The following is a 23,300-nucleotide window of genomic DNA, read 5'->3' as shown; positions in this document are numbered from 1 at the left end:
GTCTCCCGGCAGCTCCTCAAATGCAGCCTCCCGTATTTCCCAAAACTTTTATTTTTAGAGCAACCAAGCACACAGGCACAACCAGGTCAGCACTGCAGCAGGCCTGGGGGCCCAGAGAGCTGCTCACAAAAGGCTCACAGCCCCAAGCTCCCAGGATGTGAGGCTGGGCAATGCCATGTTCCCTTTTGGTGCTCCAAGGGCTGTGGCTCTGAGCCGGGCTGTACATGCAAAGCAATTCAAGGCAGCACCAGAGAAAAGCTGAGGCAGGTTCCCAGCTTGGTCCAATGTGTCTAACGGACAGTTTGCACCCCAACAGGCCTCTGGCCAAGCCATGGGAGAAGAGGAGGTGCCAAGAGTGCATCTGCTCTTAAGTCTGAGTCTGGGAGATGCTGGGTGTCCCTCAGGGCTGCCAGTGTGCACCCACACATAGGTGTGCAGGGTCAGTGCTTCTCTGGGGCTGTACTGGCTGAGCTCTGGAGTTCAGCTGTGCTTCCAGCACCGTGCCCACCTCGGGAAAGGCACCGTTGGTAAGTGTAAAAGTAAAATAGTCAGTGACTGGATGGGGGGAACTTTAACATAGAGCCCCCTCTCCTCCCACTGGCACAAGGCCAAGGTGGGACCATGTGCAACAGCAGGACAGGCACTGTGAGGTGGGGAGAGGTGATTGGAGGCCCTGACGCTGCTCAGGCTGGGTATCAGCCCCCAGTGTCCCACTGTGTCCTGAGTAAAACAAAGAGGTGCAGACCTAGGCCCTGCTGAGTGTTCTGATGCAGGGCTGGGGCAGAAGGCAGAGCCAGTCCTGTCCCTGCAGCCCCGGGCTTCCTCCTGCCTGCCCCAGGCATGGTGGCTCAGAGGAAGAGGGGCTGCTCCTGCCCTGTCAGCAGACGGTATGTGGAGGCTGGCATGGTCTTGATGTGTACCTAGGCAGAGAGGCACAGATTAGAGACCTCAGCCAAGGCTGGAGGGTGCTGGTGCACAGCTCGGTGCCCAGCGGTTCTGTGGGGGCCCGGCTCACCTCGCTGACCGCCTCAGTGAGGATCTGGATGATCTTCTCATGTGGTGTGGCCACCACGCTCTGCCCGTTGATCTCGATGATGCGGTGTCCCACGCGGATGCCACCCCGCTCCGCAATGCCCCCGCGCATCAGGCTGCAGATCTGCGAGTGGGGAGTGCTGTGAGAGCAGGGCTGTGCCCACAGCCCAGCCCTGTCACCACTGCTCTGAACCCTCACAACCCTGCAGGCACCCGGCCAGAGCTCTTGCCTGGGGTGCACGCCTCCTCCAGGCCCTGGGCACACAGTGAGGGCAGGGATTTCCCTGTGCATTGCTGCCAGCAGAGTCATGTGCTGAGCTGTGGCCAAGATTTTGTCCCCTGGCTGACAAGGCTATGGCTGCCCCACTCACTGAACCCTCCTGCTCCTTTCAGGCTTGTGCTGTGGAGACTGAGCTTCTCTCCCTGGAGCAGCAGAAGAGACCCACATCTCCAGTCCTAGGCGGAGCACCAGTTGATGTGTGAGGTGGCTGTGCCACCTACCCAACCAGCTCCCACTGAGCCCAGGAATGCCTTCCCCCTCTCTGCCTTCCCAACACAGCCACAGGAGAGGCCAGGGCAGGGGGTGGCTCAGGCAGTCACTTGTATCATGCTCAGAAAGCCAGGAAGAAGCCACCACCCTGAAAGCAAACAGCTACAGAGCACCAGGGAGAGGGATAAACCCACCAGTGCTGCAGAAAGGCTGTGAGGAGCTTTTTGCTAAGCATAGCAGAGCCCTGTGACCCCTCAGCCCAGGCAGGCACATGGAATGTGGGAGCTGGGCGCTGGTCTCTGGACACAGCCAGCTCTGCCTGTGCCTCAGGTAGTCCCTGGCCCAGCTCCCACCCCACGGGCACTCACCACACCGTTCTCAACACAGAAGCCCAGCTGGTACTTGGAGTCGGGGCGTCGGATGACAGCCGTGGTGACAGGGGGACAGTGCACAATGTTCAGTGTCACCTCAGTCTGCTGCTTCAGCTCCTGCAAGGTGGGATGGGACTTGGTCAGATTTCGGAAAGCTATTCAGACTGGTCAAGAAGCGATGCAGCCACATTGCTCATGTGAGGACTGAGAATTAACAACCTGTTTTCAGTGGGGAAACTGAGGCACACAAAGGGATACTGCAAATACAAATCCAGGGACAAGAACTTACAAACCTAGCCCATAATATTCCTGCCTCTGAGGCTATGCTATTCTTGCTTTCAGCTCCTTCCCATCCAACTGAGAGGTAGATGATGCAACAGGTTCCCTTCAGGACAGGTGCCTGCCTCCTCCTCCACCCTCCTTTTCAGGGAGGGCTACAGCAAGTACAGTCCCCAGCTTTGTCCCTGCCTTCCTCCAAGTACTCTGAGCACAGACTACCACAGGCTGCAGGACAGGTATGACCTCTGCACACCTGCCTCCAAAGCTGGGGTCCCTGAGGGAATCCCAGTGTTACAGACACTCCCAGATCATTCAGGCCAGTCCCATCTCCCTCCTGGGGTGAGGCAGGAGGTCACCCTGCCCTGGCTCACCCGGATGATGCTCTGGCAGGTGCCCAGGGGCAGCCCCACCAGGCTGGTCCCGTTGACTGACATGAGGCGGTCCCCAATGCTCAGCTCGCCCGACCGCTCCGCGGGGCCCCCATGCATCAGGTTGGCGATGACCACGGTGGGCAGGATGGAGCCCCAGCCTGACTCCACAATGGCAATGCCCAAGATCTCCCCCTTCTGCTTCCGGATGCAGACCTGCGGGAGAACCAGTGCGTTACGGTTGTAACCTCCACCAGAGTCGTGGAGCAGATGTCCCAGCCCACAGCTGCACTCCGAGCTGGTTGCCATGGGGTCTGGTTTTGTAGGGAGCACCTCAGCGGCACAGGGATCCACAGAGTGGATACCACGGAGGTGCCAGTGGGCTCCCCACACTGCCCCCACACCCTGGAGCAGCTCTTACATCCTTGCAGTTCTCCTGCCGAGAGAAGTGGGTTAGCTCTGCGTTGTACTGCTCCTGGTCCTCCAGGGCACGGCTGTACTGGTGTGGGCTCAGCTTGCTCGGGTCGATGCTGTTGGCCTCCAGGAAGCGCTGGTAGGCCACGCCAAATGCCTGCCCGATGGCCTGGGCGATGACCTGGGCCTGGGGAATGACAGGGGCTGTTCCTACCTATGGCTCAGGGCTGGAGCCAACAGCTCCCAGTGCCCTGAAGTGCCCAGCACGGGAATTGTCCTTGGCAGATCCAGGCTGTTCTGGTTCCTTCCCTGCATGAATGGGCCCCTGTATGGAGCCAACCTTCCCCTCCACTTTACTTGCTGGGCCTCTGTGTGTCATAGAGATGCTCAGGCTGGGCTCCTGCCCTCTCCCTTGTCAGGGGGAGGGGTCTCTGCTGCAGCCCCAGCCTGGAACACAGTTATTACAGTGGGATGGGACTCAGGTCCCCAGAGCCAGCTGCCCACCCCAGTGACCTGTGTGTTGCCTCACATCAGCCGAGTGGAAGACGTGGCAGATCATCTTGTAGAGCCGCTTCTCCTCCGCCACCTCCAAGCGCCGTGGCAGTTTCCGGCGTGCCATGAGCACCACGAGGGAGCCGATGTCAGCAATGTAGGAGATGGTCTGGAGAGAGTGATCCATCATGGCCTCCTGGCAAGAGGAACACAGGCAGAGAGTTCAGCCCTCTTGGGGGCCGTCAAGACTACGTGGGCAGCCATGAGCCTGCTAGAACTGCAAGCAAGAAGGATTTGGCCACAGTGCTGGGATGTGGTGCAGCTGCCCAGAGCATGTTGGGCAAAAACCATGTCTGTGCCAAAAGCTACAGATCCTTCATCAAGGACTCATTTGTGTCCCTGCATGTTGTGAGGGGACAGGACAGCTCCCCTCTTGATATAACGCAGAAACTAATCCTGAGGCAAAGAGCTCCTCAGATGTCAAGCCTAGGTTCCCCAGAGCTCAGTCTGGGATCCCAGCAGCTCCACAGGGTGTAGGTCGCATGGGAAGCCTTGTGCAGCCACAGAGAGGTGAGGACATGACACAGGATGACTGTGAAGGGACAGGTCCCCTCCCAGACCTGTGTCCTCCTCTGTAGGCCATCACTGGGCATGACCCTGCTGGTGTGGGAGCACAGCTGAGACCCTGAGACCCAACAGAAATCTTGAAGCAGCCACAGACCCACATATTTCCTGCTGTTCCTGCTCACCTGAGTGTCAGCAGTGAGCACCTTGATCCTCTGTGTGGAGACAAACAGATCTACCTCTGTCATGGGCTGGGACTCCCCTTCAGGTGCCTGCAGAACAACAGAGGGTCACAGGACCCTGCTGAGACACAGCCAGGTGCTACAATCAGATCCTGAGCACTGCCCCACACCCACAGGGGGCAAGGCTTGGGGCAGCCATGCCCTGCATCCCTCCTGCACCTTAATCCTGTCCACCGCCTCCTGGGCCTGTGCCATGCGGACGCTGGTTGGGGGGTTCCTCTCCGAGGCCAGCTGCGTAGAGCCCAGGTACTTGGCCCCAAAAATCACACCATCCAGCAAGTCCTCTGGATCACAAGGGCCTGGAACTGAGGTGTTAGGAGGGACTGAGCAGAGGCTGCTCCCCCACCTCTGAAACTGGGGGTACCAACGCCTGCTGCCTGTTAGCTGCATTCCTACACATGATGAAGCAGCTCAGTGGCACCTGGCATCACTGGGGGACCAGGGCCACTTCCCCCTTCCCTTGGGAACACATGGCATCCCTTTACTCCGAGTATATCCCCTCCCTGATGCACCTCCATTTCCCCAGCAAACATTCAAAGAAGCCACATGGAGCCTGGTGCACACACTCTGGTTAGGTGCAGAGCTGGCTGTTCCCTCCCCAGCTGGGATCTCAGACCACCCCCATTCAGGGTCAGAGTAGGTGGGTGCTCTTGTTGCTTAAGCACAGAAGCAACTCACCCTCTTTGAAGGCTGGGCAGGATGATGGGGATTCTCTGTTCTGCAAAGCAATGAGAGAGCAGGTGAGGCTGTGGCTGGGACCTCAGGGATTCAGCCTGCCTGGCCCTGGAGCAGTGGGACAGCAAGGGCAGAGTGTCCCTGGGGATGGGGGAAATAGCATAGGGTCCCAGGGCTGGACAGGGAGGAGCAGGGTCCTAGGCCTGTGGGGGTGCTAGTGCAAGGTCCAGGGGCTGGAGGGGAGGATGGCACAGGATCCCAGGACCAGAGGGGCTGTTCGGACCCACTAGCCTCTGCCCCAGGGAACACAAGAGTCAGCCAGCCAGGCTAGCATGCATTCAGGGCCAAAGCTGGTACCGAGGGTCTTGTCCAGGCAATCTCGCAGTGCAAGGCCCTGTAAGACCTGAGGAAAGTTGTCCCTGGCTCTCCTTTGCCCCCATCCCAGACCCCAGGAGGGATCAGAGCCAAGGGGCATGTCCTGGCTCCTGCTGCCCCATTGCAGCCCAAGGCACAGTGCACTCACAGTCACAGTGCCCTGAGGTGGCTGCTCTGTCCCGGGGGCCAGAGTGGAAGGCAGGGCTGCCCACATCGGCTCCAGGGAATCTTCCTGAGCACCCTCGCAGGCAGAATCATCCTCACAAAGCCCCTCTCCATAACACCAGCTACCAGAAGGTTCCTCCTCTAAGCTCTCTGGCCTCCCCAGCCCTTCAGGCTTCTCCACAGCGGCTGGTTCCTCCTGAGCCTGCACCATCTCCAGGTTGGTTCCAGCCAGGACATTGGAGCGGGCCAAGGGGGTCTCGGTATCAGCCTCGGGCAAGCCCCCCTCGTAGCACAGGAGACTCAGCAAGTCCTCCCGGTCAGCCTCGGCGAAGAGCAGCCCGTGGCAGGGCCGGTCGCAGGCGGAGTGCTGGGGGCAGCAGGGACGCATCGCCAGGCCCCGGCCCGTGGCCACGTGCAGTGGGCAGGGCCGGCAACTGCCCGGGCACCGCCCGCGGCCCCGCCGGGCACCCGCACCCGAGGGGCACGGCGAGCCCTGCTCTGGGGGGGACCCGCGGTCGCGGAGGTTAAGGTCGAGGGTCTCTAGCTGAGCCAGCAGCCCCTGGATCTCCGAGGGTTCGTCCTCCACATCCTCGGTCCACTCGGCCCTGCCCAGGCGGGCGCGGGGCTCGGGGGTCTCATCCAGTTCCATGCCCGCGGGGTCGGCGCTGCTCGGAGTCCAGGAGCGCCCCGTGCCCCGTGGGGCGCTCCCGGCGCCAGGCTCCCAGCGGGCAGAGCCCTGCGGCACCTCGGGCACCACCTCCGCTTCCATCGCTCCTGCCAAGCCCCGGCGCGGCTCGGTCCGTCCGCCCGCGCTTCCCGCGAGCTCCGGAGCTACGGCGGGCCCCGACCCCTCCGGCCCGGAGCCGCTGCCGGGCTCTGGGGCGGTACGGGAGGGCTCCAGCCGCCCGCCCCCCGCACAGCGCCCGGGGCCGTCCGGCCCGTCCTCCGTGTCCATGGCCCGCGGCTCCGCGATCTCATCGCTGCCGCCGCCGGGAGCAGGGAGCGCGGCCGCCTGGAAGTCCATGGCGGTGCCGCTCTCCGTAGGGCCGGCGGCCCGGGAGGAGCCCGGACCCCTGGGGCTCCGTCACTACCGGCTCCCCCGGCCGGCACAGGACGGTCCCGCCGCCGTTTCCGCTGGGCCCGCGCAGGCGCAGCGCGGCCCCGCCCCAGTTCCGCCGTGCCCATGGCCGCCCGGGGGCTGCTGCGGGCGGTGGGGGCTGCGCTTCGGGCTCCGGCCCGTGGCTACGCCAAGAAACCCGGTGAGGCCCGCACGGGCACCGGTCCTGGCCCACGCTACTCGGTCCCGGCTCCGTGCGTCCCCCCGTGTGTTCCTCCGTCCCTCCGCGCCCCCATCTCGCGCTTCTCGCCCCTGGGACCGGCCCTGCCCCCGCCGCGCTTCGGGCCCCGTGTCCCTGTCCCCGGCTCCGCGCCCTCCCCGGTGGTGCCGCCGCCCCAGCTTCATTCCCCCTGCCCCCCCGGCCGCGGCCCCTGCCCCTGTTCCCGCCCCGCGATGCCCTTGCCCTCGAGTCGCTATCCCTTGCCTTGTTTGCGTCCTTGTTCCCCGATACTGTCCCTGCCCTCACCCTGCCCTTTTCCCCACAGCCGCCAAGTCCAAAGGCAAGGGTGCGCCGAAGGAGGCGTTGAAGGGGCCAGAGGTGTGCACCGACCCCACCATGCTCGCCACCCACGCCATGGGGGTCAACTACTTCAAGGAGGGTCCGGAGGTGGCTCTGAAGCCCGACTCCGAGTACCCCGACTGGTGCGTGCTGCCCCACTCCCCTCTGTGTCCCCTGGTGCCATCCCAGGGGCACAGAGCTGTGTAAGAGGGACAGGGAAGTGTTCTGTGAGGAGGCAGACTGCCCCTCTGCAACCCAGACACCTTCCCCAGGGTCAGGAGACATGAGTGTGTGCACTGCGGATGTGGGGTGAGGGTTCTGCACATCCTGGTCACTCATGTCCATTGTTCCATCCCGTGCTTGTCCCTTTGTCCTCCTTCCCGCAGCCTCACATCCTCTGCATTCACCCCCAGGCTCTTTAAGATCCACCTTGGGCCCCCCAAGAAGCTGGAGGAGCTGGACCCTGACTCGCTTGAGTATTGGAGGCGCCTGCGGAAGTACAACACATGGCAGCGCAACAGGTTGAAGAAGGGCAAGAAGCTGTAGGTCCTGCTGAGTTTGGGGCTTCCCCGTGTGCCAGGACAGGTGGCACTGGGACCTGCCCTAGTTTTGGTTTCTTCTCCTTGCTGTAAATAAGAAATAAATTTCTGATGAGGCTGATATCTTTTATAAAGGTTGTGACAAACCCAGATGTTTTTCAAGCTTGGTGCAGGTTGTCTCCATGTCAAGAGCTGAGGCAACACAGGCCACAAGGTCTTGGTGTGTTTGTTAAGACAGAAGCTCAGGTTTTGAGTCGTAGAGAGTGCCCACAACTGCCCACACAGCCCACACTCCATCACTGGCTGTACCACAGCAGCTGGGGCTGAGGGTTCCGTCGCGATGTGGGATGAGGAATGACTCACCCATGTCCCTGGCCAGTGGATCTCGGGGCCTGAGCAACCTGTGCTCCCTGGGACTGGAAGGAGGGGGCCCAGGCTTTGGCAGTGCTGTGGGGCAGCAGGCAGAGTGAGGGAGGAGACAATGGTGGCCCTCTGCAGTGCCACCCTGAGACCATGTGCTTCTTTCCTCCTTCAGCAGCAGGTGCAGTGATGCTGGGATGCCAGGACTTGGCTGGGCTGGATGGTGAAGGCAGGGTCTTCTCCACAGCAACGGGGGCCTCACTGCCCTATCTCTGCTTCTGCTTGGGCAGCTGCAGCCTGGCAAAGCCCAGCAGCTTCCCCTAGCCTCACTTCTGCCTGTGTGTTTGGCACACTTGGCTGAGAGCTACCTCTGTCACCTCAGTTCACCTCCACCCTGGATTTGCTGCCCTGCAGCTCCTTCTGGGCTTGAGCTGAGTTTGGTGAAAAGAGGTGCCTGTGGGTTCCTGCACTGAGGAAGGGACAGTGGAGCTTCTGCCTGGCCTGGCAGTGGCCCTGGTGCCGTGTGCCTTGTGGCAAGGCCAGGTCATGCCCAGCTCCCCTGGGGCTGTGGGCAGGGGGGTGGCAGCTCTGCGCCCACGCGCTGCACAACAGACAGGAAGGAAGAAGGAGGGAAGCAGAAGTGCTGTGCTGCATCACGGGGGCCTGGGGGAGATTTTGGGCTGAACCTTCATTTCCTCTGTGTGGGGCTCAGTACACACCCTCAGAGCTGACGGGCCTTGGCCATATCCCTTGGTGAGTGCCCATCCCTGCTGGGCCTGCAGCTCACCCTCCCCCTGCCACCCCTAGCGTGTCCAGATCCCAAATCCAGCAGCAGGTGAGCAGACGGAGCACCTGGGTCCCTGTCCTCTGTCTTGGAGATCTCTGCTTAGGTGAGTGCCCACAGCTGCTCTGGGCAGCTCAGTCCTGGGGACAAAGGCCCCTCTGGGGTGGGCTGTTGGGAAGGGACCTGAGGGGAGGAGGAGGGAGCTGCCCCTGTCCAGGGGGTTCGTGTTATACTGAAACCTTTCCCAGGATTCAGGGCAAGCTGAGCTTGGTCCTAGTCCCAAGACCCCCATGTACCCTATGCTGACCCCCTGGAGGCCCTTCAAGGTGGCTCCAGAGCCACCGTGCAGAGGCCTGTGACAGCAAGGGGGCTGCTGCTGCCCCACTGGGGCCTCTGCCAGAAGGAGGGGTACTGGGGCCCCATTCTCTGTGTCACCTGACAGGGAAGGTGGCGGAGGCCATTCCCTCTTTCTAGTTCTGTCGACCCCCATTCCATGAAGGTCTCTTTCCTAAAAAAAAGTATCCTGGCTCCTTGCCCAAGGCTGGGAGGTGAGCAGGGTCCCCTGTGCTGCCCACTCCCAGAGTGGGTGTGTGTGTCATTCCTGACTGGCTGCTGGTGCCCAGATCCAGCAGCACTGCCCAGCCAGGTCCCAGCACCTCCTCAGGCTCCTTCTGGGAGGTGTCCTGACACCAGGGATCTCATTGTTCTCCCCCCTAAGTCACCCTGTGCTCAGAGGAGTCTGGTGGGTTACAGGTGCCTGTCACCTCGTCACCCACTGACAGCTCGTCCCCTCGGTGTCCCCAGAAGGGATGGGGGACTGGAGCATGCCCATCAGCTCGCTGGGCGAGGAAGTGGTGGCCCGGCTGTGTGAGCTGCTGGATAACGCCGGCCGGGGCTGGCGCAAGCTGGCCGAGCTGGCTGGGGCCGAGAAACGCTTCAAGTGCAGGTAGGGCTGGGGGAGCCTTGCTGGGGGCTAGCCCTGACCGGGTTACAAAACACACGTGGGCACAGCTCTGTCACGGGCTGAACGTGGGGTGCATGGGTCAGTTCCCTGCCTGGGCTGGGGAACTGCCGAGGCCCTTGGCAGGGCTCCCATTCACCCCAAGGCAGGGGGCTGACAGCTGCAGGTGCTTGCAGCGCAGAGGAGCTGGAGATGTGCTCGCTGAAGGTGCTGGAGCCCCGCGGCAGCCCCACACAGTGCCTGCTGCAGCTCCTGGCCGAGCGTGACTGCACCCTCAGGTACCTGCTGGGCTGCCTGGAGCGCATGGGGCACGAACAGGCCTGCCGCGTCCTCAGCGCCGCCGGTATGGACGGGCAGCGGGAACTGGGGCCCACATGGGAGCACCAGGGGGCAGGGGCTCAGCAAGAGGAAATGGGCATGAGTGTGAAGAACAGCAATTCCTGCTGGGGGTCTTACTCTGGTAGGGTGGAGTGGGATGGATGCAACAGGATGAGATAGGATGGGATGTGGTTTGATTGGATGAGACAGGACAGATTTGAACAGCACGGGATAGGATGGGATGGCATAGGATAGGATAGAGCAGAGTGGGATGGGATAGACTGAAACAAGATGATATGCATCGATGGGATAGCACTGAATATGCCAATGGGACACAGTAGGATGAGATGGTTGGAACAGAGACAGGACAAGGTGTGGGATGTGATAGGTTGAGCTGGGCTGGGCTGGGTGAGGAGAATCTGCTGTGGATGGGGATGAGGAAGGATAGGATGGGACTGGATGGTATGGGGTGGTGCGGGAGAGGACACTCAGCCAGCCCAGGCTGGTCTCTCCTCTCACACAGTCCAGGATGTGATTCGCATCACGGTGCAGCCGGAGTCTCAGGTGGTGGCAGAGGGGATGCAGGTGTCCCTGACCTGCTGTGCGACTGGCCCGCCAGGGCTTGCGTACCAGTGGTTCTGTGGGAGGCAGGAGGTGTGTTCCCACTGTGCCACATTGAGCAAGGCCCCTGCACTCTGTCCATGGTGAGAGACCCACACAGATAAGAGGTAGTCCATTACTCCTTGGCCTCCTCCCGCCTTATAGGTGCCTGGAGCCACATTCCCAGAGCTGGTGATCAATACAGCCACCCCAGTGGGCCAGCCTGAGTGGTACATCTGCCGGGTGAACTGTGGGTCAACCTTCACATTCTCCAGGTGGGCTCATGTCCAGGTGGAGAAGAGCAGCAGCCCCAGCTCAGGTGGGTCTCAAGATCTCTGTCAGCCTGACTGGGGGAGATTTTCTGCAGGGCATTTATCACCTCATTGGGACAAGGATGGGTCCTGAGTGGTATCATTTGCCATGTAATACCTTGGCTCAGCTGTGATAATGGTGCCCCCAGAGGAGCCACATGCCCTATGTCCTCCTCATGCCCACTGCCTCATGCCATCCATGGGTGCCAGGGCCGGTGGGTGAAGAACCTGGGGCCTGGAATAACTCTGCAAAGTGCTGCCATGGCTGGGTGCCTAATTTGCCACCCTGTTCCTTCCCCAGCCAGTGGCTACTGCCCAACCATGGCAGGGCTGCAGATCCTGCAGCAGCCGCGGCCGTGCTGCCTGGCCGAGGGGGACACACTGGTGCTGGAGTGTAGAGCCATTGGCAACCCCCCACCCCAGTACCAGTGGTTCAGGAACCGGCGCCCCATGGAAGGAGCACAGGCACCCCAGCTCCAGGTATGGAGGGACCTCTGGCATGGCACGGCATGGCATAGCATGGCACAGTGTGGCAGAGTGCAGCATTGTCTGGCGCACTGCCCCAGCCTCCTACTCTGTCCTGCTGGCAGGTGAAGCTGGTGACAACGGCCGAGCGGGGCAGCTACTCCTGCCGTGTGTTCAACCTCTTCCATGAGGTGTGGAGCCAGGAGGTGGACGTGGAGATTGGTGAGGGCCTCAGACAAACCTCTGTGGCCCCCTACCTGCTCTGTTCCCAGTAAAAGCCCTCATGGCTGCTCCACAGTTTTGGGGGTACTGAGGCCCATGCTGGGATGTGATGCCATGCATAGGGTCCCTGACATCCCTTCTGCCACAGGCCCACGGCTGTTCACCTCTGGAGGCTCCTGGCAGGAGGGGGATAGAGGTAGGTGGGGGCAGAGCGGACAGGTCTGTGCTGCTCTGCCTGCTGTGCTCCCCTGATGCTGGAGGGCCTTGGCACAGCATTTCTCTCTTCCCAGGCCCCCTAGAGCATGGCAGCCCTGGACAGCTGTATGGTAAGAGGCTGCCTGGGATGGGCTGGTGGCCCTGGGGGGCTTTGACTGTCACCACTTGTCACCACTGTCACCCCATAAGGCTTTACTTGGTCAGGAATGTTTTGGGTGCATCATACTGGAAGGGTGAAACAACAGCCCACCCCCAACTCAGATTAGGAGAGCTGATCAGCACCTTAACCTTCAACCCAAACCCCTAAGTGTAACCATTACCCATAACCTGAGGGTTCAGGGATCAGTGAGGCAGGGATGCCACAGGGTACCTTGGTACCCAGAGACAGTGATGTGGCCAGATTTGGATGTCACCTCTGTGAGCTGTGGGCAACATGGAGAGCAGGTGTGTCCCACTCTGTAACAACACCTCCCTCTCCTGTCCTTGCAGCCACGGACAAAGTGGCACTGCTGATCGGCAACATGCACTACCTGCACCACAAGCAGCTGCAGGCACCCATTGTGGATGTTCACGCCCTCGGTGCCCTCCTCCGCCAGCTCGACTTCAAAGTGGTGTCACTGCTGGACCTGCACAAGGCCGAGATGCAGATGGCCGTCAATGAGTTCCTCCTCCTCCTTGACAAGGGTGTCTACGGTGCGACAACACCCGCCAGGGTGGCTCCAGCCCAGGGGGAGCTGGGTGATTTTATGCTGGTGGAGTCGTGGGGTGCAAGATACAGGTGCTGGCAGGTCAGGGGATGTCACTATGTCATCTGCCCTCTGTTCCCTCAGCAGGTTTGCTCTACTATGCTGGGCACGGCTATGAAAATTTTGGCAACAGCTTCATGGTTCCCATTGACGCGCCCAGTGCCTATACGTCAGAGCACTGCCTGTGTGTGCAGTGGGTGCTACGGGAGATGCAGCAGCGCCGCACCGGCCTCAACATCTTCCTGCTTGACATGTGCCGCAAAAGGTGCCCCGGCCCTGCCACCCACCTGGGGACAAGCTGCCACTCTGGGAGAGCCAGCACAGGGGCCTGTGGGTGGTTGCTCCCAGGGGAGGGCAGCAGGGCACCCCCAGGGTCCCATCTAAACCCTTTTGTTTAGGGTTTTTGTCTAATTGCCCCAAGACTTCACTGCCCTTGTGAGCTAACAAACACTGTAATGGGTGGGCAGAAGGGCACAGAGCAGCCCTCAAGGTCTGGTGTGCTTTGGGGTGGGTTTTGGGGGTTCTCACTCTGTCCAGCTTCTCTTCTCTTGCAGGAACCTCAATGATGATGTCATTCCGCAGGTTGGGGCCCTGGAGGTCACGGCCAACATCGTCTTTGGCTATGCCACGTGGGTCCCCTCCCACCATCCTCTGGCACAGGCAGTGGGGCTGAGTATCGCTGCCTGGCTCAGCGTGGTGCAGTGGCTCAGACCCCCATGCCTGCATCCCTCTACCCTCGATGCTGGAGGGGTTGAGCAAGCAGCAGCCCCCAGTCCCTCAAAGGGCAGGGAGGTGCCCATGGCACTGCTTGGCTTTGGGCAGCACCTGCTGGCATGAAGCTCTAAGACTCCTCCAGAGCACAGGGGTTTGGGCTGGTGATGCTTTAAGCATCCAGGATCCGACCATGCTCTCATCTGTCCCTAGCACAGTGGCCAGATGATGGGAACAGGAAGAGTGCTGGGCACCCAGCTCTGGCTTCCTTAGGGCTGTTGTCCTGTTGGGCCCTATTCCCAGGGAGTGCCAGACCTCATGGCAGATCTAACCACTGCCCTGTCACTGCAGGTGTGCAGATGCCGAAGCCTATGAGCTGAGCCAGGGTGAGTTCTCTAATGGCATCTTCGTCACCTTCCTCAAGCGCTGGCTGCTGGAGGATGAGAAGATCACAGTGCTACTGGACAAAGTGGCTGAGGGTGAGTGAGGAGCAGTGGGGAACAATGACCTGCTGGTGGCCCCGCCAACCCCCATGTCTGTGCCCCCACAGACATGGGCACTCTGGAGATCACACGGGGCCGGCAGGCACTGGAGCTTCGCAGCAACCTCTCAGAGAGACGGGCTCTGACAGACCCCATCTGCCCCCCGGGCCAGGATGAGTCCTCTGCCAGGAACCTGCAGTGGGCCAAGGCTCATGGTGAGTCATGGATACCTGGCAACACCAGGAACTGGTCCCAAGCTGGCACCTAGAGAGGGGACAGCCCCAGGAGCTGAGAGAGGCTACGAACATTTGCTGGGTTCCTCCCACCTGGAGGAGAAGCTGCCAGCACAGACCCACCAGCCTGGAGAAAGGAGCAGTATGTTGGCAACCCTGCTCTGGGGTGACCCAGCAAGCCACTTCGCCCATGGGTACAGCTCCAGCCCTGAGCCCCTGCAGGTCCCAGCTCTGTGCTCCCTGTCCCTTCCCCAGTCCTGCCAGAGAGCCGGCACCTCTGCTTTGACTGCGGTGTCACCGTCCAGCTGGGCTTTGCAGCCGAGTTCTCCAACATTATGATCATCTACACGCGTGTGGTGGCTGCCCCCAAGGACATCACCAAGTGTGAGGCCCGGCTCACTGATATTCCTGAGGTGGGAGCAGCTGCCGAATCCCCCACCAGAGCAACGCTGGGCAACGGGGGGAAACTGGTGGTTTTCACATGCCATCCATGGCAGGAGCTGGATGTGGACCTCAAGTGCACCAACAAGGAGAGCCCAGAGGAGCTGGGCAGCCCGCTGGTGCCCATCTGGAGCCTCAGCTGTCCCTCCTGCTGCCTCTACAGCCGGATCTGTGGCTTGCAGAAGCTGCGGGTAAGAGCCATGGTGGGCAGGGGCAGGTGTCAGGGGCACAGTGTGACCATGGCCATGCTAGGACAGGAGCCCACGTCCTGCTGTCCCTGCAGCAGGAGCTGGCCTTCACTGTGTGCCTGCAGTACCGCTACCAGGGCATGGACGACTTTGTGGAGGAGCGGCAGCGGGTGAACGTGGGGCGGCCACTCATCGCCAAGCTCAACCTGCAGGCCTCCCCCTCACCACCCCACAGCCCCCTCTCCTGCTCTTCCCCCGGGAGCTGGGGGCTGGTGGAGAACTCATGGGTCAACATCCCTGAGGAGAACCTGAGCCCCGAGGGCCCCAGCTCCCACACCCTGTAAGAGGGACAGTGAGGAGCCCTCACCCCACCATGGCAGTGCCCTGGTGCCATGTCTGTCCTGCTGGGGGCCAGGGGATGGAGGGGGTCGAGGTGACATGCACAGAGGCTGGGCTCCACCCTGGCCTGTGCCAAGGGGTGCAGTACGACTGGGACATGCCCCAGCCGCACATCCCTGGCATGGCAATGCCACCCCCACATCCCTTGGCAGAGTCAGTTCCACATCCTCGGGTATGGCAGTGCCAGCCCCGCGTACCAGGCCACCACCGGGCAGCACCAGGGGCGGAGTGCCCAGAGACCACGGCTCAGCGGGCTCGAGGCGTCGTGCCGGGGCAGGGCTAGGTTCGTTCCGGCCTGGGAGAAATAGAGAAAAATAAGCAGCTTAGGGGGCAAATCCCGCAGGAGGAGATTGCAGGGGCTGGGAGCGGGAGGGCTCCTGTTCGGCCACGAGGGGATTGAGAGTACCCCCAGCGCTCCCAGTAGCAACCACTCCTCACAGTGCAACGCCAGGAACTGGCCCCATCTGGGCAGTGGGCGATTTCAGGACAGGATTTGGATCCAAGGGGGAACCCCCCCCCCCATTTTTGCTTGAATTTTCCCCCCACAAACCCCACATGCTAAGGACGGGCTCCAGTGGGTATCCGCCGGGAAAAGCACCAATAAAGTGGTCCGGCCAGGCGGCTCGGCGCTTCTGCGCCCTCCCTGCGTTTAAATCGCATTTTTGGGGTCAGAAATCTTGCCCGTTCCTGCAGGAGCGGCAGCGCAGCGCCGGGTGCACCCACAGGAGGGAAGGGAGGTAACAAGGGAGGGTACCACGATATTCCCTGTGCCACCCCATGGAAAACAGCTTATTTCCATAATGCACACAACTCGGAGCCCCGAGGACTCGGGAAGACGCATCCTCATGCCGGGGCCCCTCCTCGCCCTCGGGCGGGGGTTGCGGGGCCGGCCTGGGGCAGCACCCTCGCCACAATTAGGCTCCGATCAAACGCGCCGGGGGTGCCGCTCCCAGCGCCAGCCGGCCTTTGTTGGCGCTCGGGAGGCCGAGGGGTGCCCCAGGCTGGCGCCAGCCTCGGCAATTATGTCATGTGAAAAGCGCAGCCCCCATTGAGCGCGTCCCGTCCCCCGGATCAAACCCCATTACTTCCGCAGCCGTTGCTTCATTATCTGCCGGCCGGAGCTCGCCTCGGCCGGGGCGCTTCACCCCATTAGCTGGGCCGGGGAGCCGGGGAGCATCGATTATGCGTTTAATGGGTTGTTAAAGGTTTAATTGTCGCTAACGAAACAGACGAGCAGCAGCAGCCGGAGGACGGGGCACAAGGAGAAGGGTCTCGCCGGGGTCAGTGCCTCGCCGGGCCCCTGGCATCCCGGCCACACCCGCCCGACCCCGGGGCTCTGCAGCCGTCCGAGCCCGGCCGCGAGGGGTTCGGGTCGGGGTGAGACCTGGGCGGGGGGCTGCGGGCGGGGCCCATGGCACTGAGCGCGGTCCGGCCCGGGGGCGGGCTGTGGGGATGGGGATTGCAAGCACAGCCCCGGCTGGGGGCTATGGTCAGGTCCGGAGTGGGAAGATTTTCTGGGGAAACCTTTTGTTGGCGGGAGGGTTGTCCGTCGTCTGGCTCCTCCGGGGGGACTGGAGCACCCCAGGAACCTAGGACACCTCAGGGCATCCTAGGGACCCGGGGCACCTGCTCGCGCAGGGACAAGCCCCCTGTCTGTCCCAGCTGTGCTTAAGCACTTCAAAGCCACTGTGGACTCAGCTGTGTGCTGGGGCCATGCTGGCCTTTGCCATCAGTGAGGGTGCCGGTGGCACTGGCTGTGCCCTGAGCTCCAGCAGGTGGACAGATGGGGTCCCCAGGAGCTGCAGAGCCACTCTGGGGACCCCAGAGGACACAGCACCTTGTCACCAGCATCTAGCTTCCACCTGGCAGGAGACACTGGCAAGGGGTAAGCCAGGTGTTGGTGTGCCCCAACAACCCTGGTGAGGTGACCCCAGGGCTCACAGCTGGCCCCCTCCTCTCACCAGCCTTGGCCAGGGGCCTCGGGGCTCCTGGTGCTACCCATCCTCCCACCAGCACAATTCCAGCAGCCCTCTGCCACTTTCCACTCTGGGAGTGTTAGGGTGGGGGCAGTGGGTGCAGGCCCCAAGGGACAGTCGAGCGGGGGACCTGTGACAAGCTGTTGAGGCCACGGTGCAGCACAAGACGGTCCCAGCTGGGGCTGGATCAGGTCACCTGTACCTGGGCCCGGCCTAGCCCTGCACGCGGCATCCCGATGGAGTAGGGCAGGAGGGTGTGCAGGGGTGATGCCTCCCTGTTCCCACGGAAAGCTCCTTTCCGGCAGAGGCTTGGCAGCCACAGACTGGAGGAGGGCACGGCCTGACTGAGGCCCCGGCAGCGCGCGACCCAGCATGAGGCAGCTGTCCAGCATATCTCTTTACTCACAATACACCCGTGCTCTCGGCACCAGCACATCTCCCAGCATGACCGGCAGCGTGCCCAGACACAGCTAAAACATCCCCCCAAGTACTCCCTACAAAACTAGATCTTTCTGTTCAGTTTTGTTTAAATCTGCAGCATTAAAAAAAAAATTAATAATAATGGAAAGGGGCGGGGGTGTGGACAAAGGAGGTGTCCAGCTGGGGTGTGGTGGGTGGCCTGGTGGCACAGTGGGATGCCTGAGCCTCAGCCAGGTCATCAGCTGATCTTGGTGCTTCAGAGAGGCAAAGGGGCTCTCCTGGAGTGCTTCCCCCCAGCCGTGGGGTCGTGCTGACACCCCAACTCACTCCCCTGACACCACTGGTGCTGGGTCAGTGTGGGGAAGATGCAGCCTGGCATCCCTGCCCGGTGCCAGCTTGGGTCCTGCTGAGCACCCACTGTCCTCCCTCACCTGCCATGGGGCAGAGCCAGCACCGGGGGCAGGAGCAGCGGCCAGGGAGCTCGGAGGGGAGCGTTCATCAAATGGGCTGCCAGGTCTTGTCAATGGTCTGAATGTGCTCCTTGGCTTTCATACGGAGCGAGGCGATGCTGGAGCTCCTCTGGTCCACCTCCTCCAGTGGGTACTTGTCCACAAAGGGGGTGCTGCACTGGTAGGGTGCAGGGGCCATGGGCTGCATGCCCTGGGCCATCGGCGGTGGGGTGTTGAGGAAGGAGTGCCCAGCGTAGGGGGGCTGCAGGGGCTGGGGGGCTCCCATGAAGCCAGGGATGCTGTGGACCGTGGTGGCACTGGAGATGGGGGACGTCAGCCATGGGTCAAGTGGGAGGGAGTTGCTCATGGGCCCTACGTTGGGGGTCATGGGGGGCCGGTTGAAGGAGAGCACGGGGGTATCGTGGAGCTTCATGGAACTGGCCTCCATCTTCTCCTGCCTTCTCCACTTGGCTCGTCGGTTCTGGAACCAGACCTGCGAGGTGAGAGCCAAGGTGAGCTCACTGTGCCCAGCTGGACCCTTGCAGTGTATCCCACTGCACACTGGGAGCTGGAAGAAGCTGTGCAATGCCCCATGCAGTGTGTCCCATGCATGGTGCCCCATGTCTCTGCCCCAGGCAGCGTGCCCCATTCTGCAGTATTCCATGTGAGGTGCTCCACAGGGAATGCTCGAGGTGGGGGTGCCCCATAAGAGGTACCCCATCCCACGAGGGCTGTCCTACAGGGCTCCAGCAATCCCAGCACCTCTGCCAGACCTCTCCCACAAGCCCCAGAGACCAAGGACATCTCCAAGGTGTGGAAAATGCGAGATGTAAGCACACAGCCCCTTCTGGTCCATGCAAACATGCACCCGGGCCATGCAGACTCCCAACAGTCTATGGGACAATGTTATCCGACCTCCCCAGCCCCTTGGTTGCAGCTTTTATAAGTTAAACAGCCGCAGTTGTGCCAAAACCCAGCAGGAATGACAGAGACCGGCGACCCAAATCCAGCAGTGACATCTGGCCCCATGGGAACTGCTCATTAAAGTGCTGGTCCCCGTGTCCCCTGAGCAGCACAGGGCACAGGGGTCTGCTGCAGGAGGCAAAGGGGAGGAAAGATGAATGGCTGTGTGGGAAAGGGGAGGGTTCCATGGGCTGCTCACAGCTGTTGGTGGACACTGGGCTGCACTGGTGCAAACTGCGTGTCCAGGGAAAGGAACGGAGCTGGGGAAAGAGCTGGAACACAAGTTGGATGAGGAGCAGCTGAGGAAGCCAGGGGAGCTCAGCCTGGAGAAAAGGAGGCTCAGGGGCCTTCTGACTCTCTAAGACTCTCTGACAAGACAGTGGAGCTGGGGCGGGGGGGCTCTGCTCCCAGAGAGCAAGGGACAGGACAGGAGGAAACTGCCTCAAGCTGTGCAAGGGAAGGGTTAGGTTGGAGATTAGTGAAAACTTCTTCCCTAGGGCAGTGGTGGAATCCTCATTCCTGGTGGGACTTACATGTGGATGTGGCACTTAGAGACAAGGATTGGTGGTGGCCCTGGTAGTGCTGGGGGAGCACTGGACTCTATGGTCTCAAAGCACTTTTCCAACCTGAATGATTCTGTGATTCTATGGAACCAGTTGTTGCTCAGAGAGCTCAGCATAGATGTCTTTATGGTTTGGACCCACACAAAAAAGGCTGCATTGTCTTGACTGGGGCTGAGGCCTGGGGAATTCAGTTCACTTGTTTGGGGGTTACTGCTTTGGTTAACAGTGGGTTTGTTACTTCAGCTCCCTGACCCTTTCTCCCTTCCTGATCTCACCCCATCAGTCCAGGCGTGGTGGGGAGAAGACTCATGGGACCCCGGGCTCTTCCCACGCTCTGCAGAGATGCTGCTCCCATCTCAAGCAATGGGGAAACTGAGGCACAGAGGGAGGAACTGGCACTAGAGCTGAGAGCTGAGCAGAGCTCTCCAGCATCTCAGGGTCTCTCTGATACTGCTCAGGGACAGATGCAAGGTGCTGGGGTGCTGCCTTCCCTACCTGCACGCGGACCTCTGGCAGGTTGACCTTCATGGCCAGCTCCTCGCGGCTGTACACGTCAGGGTAATGGGACTTCTCAAAGGCACGCTCCAGCTCATGCAGCTGGTACGTGGTGAAAGTGGTACGATTCCGTCGGTGCTTCTTCTTGGGCTGCTCCTCCTCGGTGGCGGCTGGTGGGGTGCCCTCGCTGTCCCCTGGCTTCCGCAGCTCACCCAGGTCCCCCTCGCACTTATTCAGGAACATGGTGGCACCTTCAGGGGCACCGCAGAGTTAGAGGGGTGTGGGGGCTTTGGACGCTGCATGTATCCCCAGTCCAGGGATGGATGGACAAGTAAACAGAGGGATGGCAAGATAGGGTGGCCCTAGGAACAGGTTATGCAAAGGCATAATCCTCTCTGCCACAGCAGAGGATCCCAGGGCTGTGGTGTCCTGGGGGCTGATCCACAGTCTTGGGGACTGACCCAGGGTCCTGATCCAGAATCCAAAGGAAGCCTCACACTTGGCTCTGCTGCCCGATGCCACCAGGCCAATGAACCCACTGGTGCTAAAAGTCAGATTTCCTCTAAAATGGAGAATTTTATGAAAGTGCCATCCCAGAGAGCCAACTTGATCTCTCTCTGCCCTGGCCTATAGGGGACCAAGCTTGGGTTAATTCTCTCCTTCCTTCCCAGCTCCTCTTGTCCAGCCTCTTCCATGGTGAAGGCTGGCCCTAGAATGCTAGGCGACCCAGTGTCAGTCCCCAGGCTGGGTGGGAGTGACCCAGCACTGTCCCCTGGCTAATAGCCGTTTTGATGATGCTTATAAGCATTTTCAACCCTCGCAACGTTTCATCTTTAAGCTTTTTATCCGGCATCTGAAATCTTCCTGCAGTATTTGCAGGGGATTAAGGGTCTCTTTCCACCGTGCGGATGTCAGCAGACATGGAAATGGGGCAGAAAACCATAATCCTGGGGCAAGGGGAAGGCACTGCATTGCCCAGACCCGCCAGCAAAGACTCACCTAATGCCTCTGTGGGAGTGAGGAGGGAAAAGGAAAGTGGGCTGGGAGGGGGTAAATGGAGGTGCTAGAGGGCAGGGGGCAGGTGTTTTGTGTTCCCCAGGCTGTGCACACAGGGATGTCTGTGTGGGTGTGCTGTGTGCACAGTGCGGCTGTGTGCAGTGTGCCCATGGCGGCTGCATCCGTGCTTGTTCCTGGGCAGGGGCCCAGGGGTGCTCCCAGTGAGGCACAGGTGTATGGGGGGAGTGTGTTGTGGGCTGAGCATGCAATGGAAAGTGTGCAGCATGTGCACGGTGCAGATGTGTATGTGCAGGGTGGTTTGTGCCACATGGGAGCAGTGCTAGGGTGCAGTGCCTGTGTGCCATACATGCAGCACGTGTTGTGCAGTGTCTACACTACTGCACGCAGCTCATGTGGGGCGTGCACAGCACTATGGGTGTGCAGGGCACACAGTGTGTGTGGGGCATGCCCAGCCTGTGGGCACCCAGTGTGTGTGCAGTGTCTGCAGTGCACATGGCACGTGCAGCAGAAGCACATGTAGAGCCTGTGCCACACACCATGCAGTGCAGCACACGCAATGTGTGCATGTGTGTGGCAATGTGCAGTGCCTATTCAGTGCCTGTGCAGCATGTGCTGTGTCTGTGTGCAGTGCACCCAACACAAACAGCGTGTGTCTGGTGCTGCTGTGATGTGCTCAGTGTGTGTGCTGTGAGTATGTGGTGTGGGTGCTGTGTCCAGTGCAATCAGTGCATGCCCAGGGGCTGCGTGTGCAGCGTGTGTGGTGTGTGTTGTACACCCAGTGGGTGCTGTACCCACAGAGGGGCTGTGCACTTGCAGTGCTGTGTATGCAGGGACTGCAGCATGGTGTGTGTGCCTCTGGGAGCTGCAAGCCCCCCCTCATGCCCCACAGCCCCTTGCAGAGTGTCAGTAGCCCGAGGGGCTCTGGATCCAGCCCGGCAATCTCAGGGTGCCTCAGGGGAGCCACAAGTCAGGGAAGTGGTGTTGGGTGCCCCTGGGGTGCCCCAAGGCAGCGGTAGGAGAGGGGGCCTGGGAGGAGCAGGGGCCCTGTGGTCACTGTGTAAGCATCACAGTGTGTTCTGGGGTTGCGGACACAGGGAGGGGCTGGGGTCCCCCACTGCCATCCTGCTCTCACTTACCTGCTTCTCATTTGCGCAGCTCCACACCTGCAAGGAGAGGAGAAAGGGGGGCTGAGCACCTAGAGCACCCTCCTGGGGCACAGACCCCCCCCAAGGGACCCAGCACCCCATCAGGGTCCCATCTGACCTGCCCAGCCATGTCCCACAGTCCCATGGAGTAACGGGGGGGAACCAGAGCTGGGGCCGGGGGGAGCTGGAAAGAGCTGGGGCAATGGGAATGGGTGACATGGGCACTGAGGGGGATGAGTGACAGAGGCTGGGGTGACTGGGGATAAGATGGGGCAAGAGGGAGAAGTGGGGGAGGGATGTGGGACAGAGGTAAGGTGCAGAGCCCCATGGTTCACCCCCTGACTCCATCAGAAAGCAAAAACTCCCCAGGGAGCAGCAAACCCTGACCTGGGAGCACAGATGAGCCAAGAACAGCAAAATACCGGAGCAGCAGTGACCCAGCAACAGGGCGGCAGCACCAGACCCAGTGGGATGGAGGCAAGGGAAGGACTCCCACCCAAGTCTGCCTCAGCCTGGCCGGGCACAGATGTCTCTGAGTGGGGAAGAGGGGGAACATTACAGATCAGGCTGGAGGGACATCAGCACCAACCAACCACCCCATATTCCCCATCCTCCAGGGACTGGCCTCAAGACTCCCAAGCCTTTGCCACCAATGTTTGCAGAATCCTGCCTGGAAACAGGCCACACAGAGCTGAAGGTGCAGGAACTGCTAAACTCTGGCTACCGAAGGACATCTTCCTGCAGCCGCTGTCATGCTGGCAGCAAATTTTGGGTTTCAGCCCTTAAACTGCAAACCTGTGCTGGGAACCATAAGGACCCAACACCTCAGGAGAGTTCTTTCCCCTCTCTCCTCAATGCCTCAGCCCATGGTTTTCCTGTGGGGGCTGCTAGCTGGGGGGAGGGGACAGCTGCTGATAAAGATGCCCAAAAAAGCAAAAGAAACAACACTGAGCCCTGGTCAAAGTGGGTACAAACCCCTCACTTCCTGAGTACCGCAAAGCAGCAGAACATCAGTGAGGACAAATGGCCTCCCCTGGCAGCAGGGGATGTGCAAGAGCCAGTCCAGGGAAAGCCCCAGCTTCCACTGGGACTCCATTCTTTGCCTTTGGAAGCCTATCTGGGTGCCAGAATTTGGCTCCCTGGGACAGGTGGCAGGAGCATGGGTGGCTCCTGCCCCTGGCTCTGTGTGATTCGGGGTGAATGACACCGGCAG

At 60.9% G+C, this 23,300-nt stretch overlaps 4 protein-coding genes across 6 annotated transcripts; 2 read left to right on the top strand and 2 right to left on the bottom strand.

The window, feature by feature from the left end:
- Positions 1–33: 33 nt before the first annotated feature.
- APBA3 (amyloid beta precursor protein binding family A member 3) lies at positions 34–6,565 on the bottom strand. The gene is made up of 10 exons (XM_066336434.1): positions 5,451–6,565; positions 4,931–4,970; positions 4,412–4,557; positions 4,196–4,282; positions 3,484–3,642; positions 2,962–3,141; positions 2,544–2,756; positions 1,891–2,010; positions 1,016–1,156; positions 34–920 (listed from the first exon to the last, which is right to left on the bottom strand). Exons 1-10 carry the CDS (start codon positions 6,489–6,491, stop codon positions 849–851), a joined length of 2,199 nt encoding a protein of 732 aa, XP_066192531.1. The 5' UTR covers positions 6,492–6,565; the 3' UTR covers positions 34–848.
- Positions 6,566–6,627: 62 nt separating this feature from the next.
- MRPL54 (mitochondrial ribosomal protein L54) lies at positions 6,628–7,743 on the top strand. Its single transcript, XM_066336099.1, has 3 exons — positions 6,628–6,726; positions 7,070–7,226; positions 7,497–7,743. Exons 1-3 carry the CDS (start codon positions 6,651–6,653, stop codon positions 7,627–7,629), a joined length of 366 nt encoding a protein of 121 aa, XP_066192196.1. The 5' UTR covers positions 6,628–6,650; the 3' UTR covers positions 7,630–7,743.
- Positions 7,744–8,645: 902 nt separating this feature from the next.
- LOC136371760 (mucosa-associated lymphoid tissue lymphoma translocation protein 1-like) lies at positions 8,646–15,701 on the top strand. Of its 3 annotated transcripts, none has more exons than XM_066336031.1 (17): positions 8,646–8,872; positions 9,571–9,712; positions 9,904–10,070; positions 10,569–10,699; positions 10,811–10,964; positions 11,258–11,436; positions 11,547–11,643; positions 11,792–11,839; positions 11,934–11,969; positions 12,349–12,552; positions 12,690–12,870; positions 13,160–13,234; positions 13,668–13,795; positions 13,867–14,013; positions 14,287–14,444; positions 14,529–14,663; positions 14,786–15,701. In XM_066336031.1, exons 2-17 carry the CDS (start codon positions 9,576–9,578, stop codon positions 15,002–15,004), a joined length of 2,196 nt encoding a protein of 731 aa, XP_066192128.1. In that variant the 5' UTR covers positions 8,646–8,872; positions 9,571–9,575; the 3' UTR covers positions 15,005–15,701. The 3 variants fall into 3 exon arrangements, with proteins under 3 accessions (XP_066192128.1, XP_066192126.1, XP_066192127.1); XM_066336029.1 differs by having other exon boundaries at positions 8,647–8,872; positions 14,756–15,701; XM_066336030.1 differs by having other exon boundaries at positions 8,648–8,872; positions 12,693–12,870; positions 14,756–15,701.
- A 1,741-nt stretch (positions 15,702–17,442) lies between these two features.
- RAX2 (retina and anterior neural fold homeobox 2) lies at positions 17,443–22,148 on the bottom strand. The gene is made up of 3 exons (XM_066336483.1): positions 22,079–22,148; positions 19,926–20,176; positions 17,443–18,397 (listed from the first exon to the last, which is right to left on the bottom strand). Exons 2-3 carry the CDS (start codon positions 20,166–20,168, stop codon positions 17,954–17,956), a joined length of 687 nt encoding a protein of 228 aa, XP_066192580.1. The 5' UTR covers positions 20,169–20,176; positions 22,079–22,148; the 3' UTR covers positions 17,443–17,953.
- Between the last annotated feature and the right edge of the window lie 1,152 nt (positions 22,149–23,300).

This window comes from Sylvia atricapilla, chromosome 26 (genome assembly GCF_009819655.1).
Source record: "Sylvia atricapilla isolate bSylAtr1 chromosome 26, bSylAtr1.pri, whole genome shotgun sequence".
In the NCBI taxonomy this organism is placed as follows: Eukaryota; Metazoa; Chordata; class Aves; order Passeriformes; family Sylviidae; genus Sylvia; species Sylvia atricapilla.
Note: the sequence above shows the minus strand (reverse complement) of the source record. Positions and strands in the feature narration are given on the sequence as shown.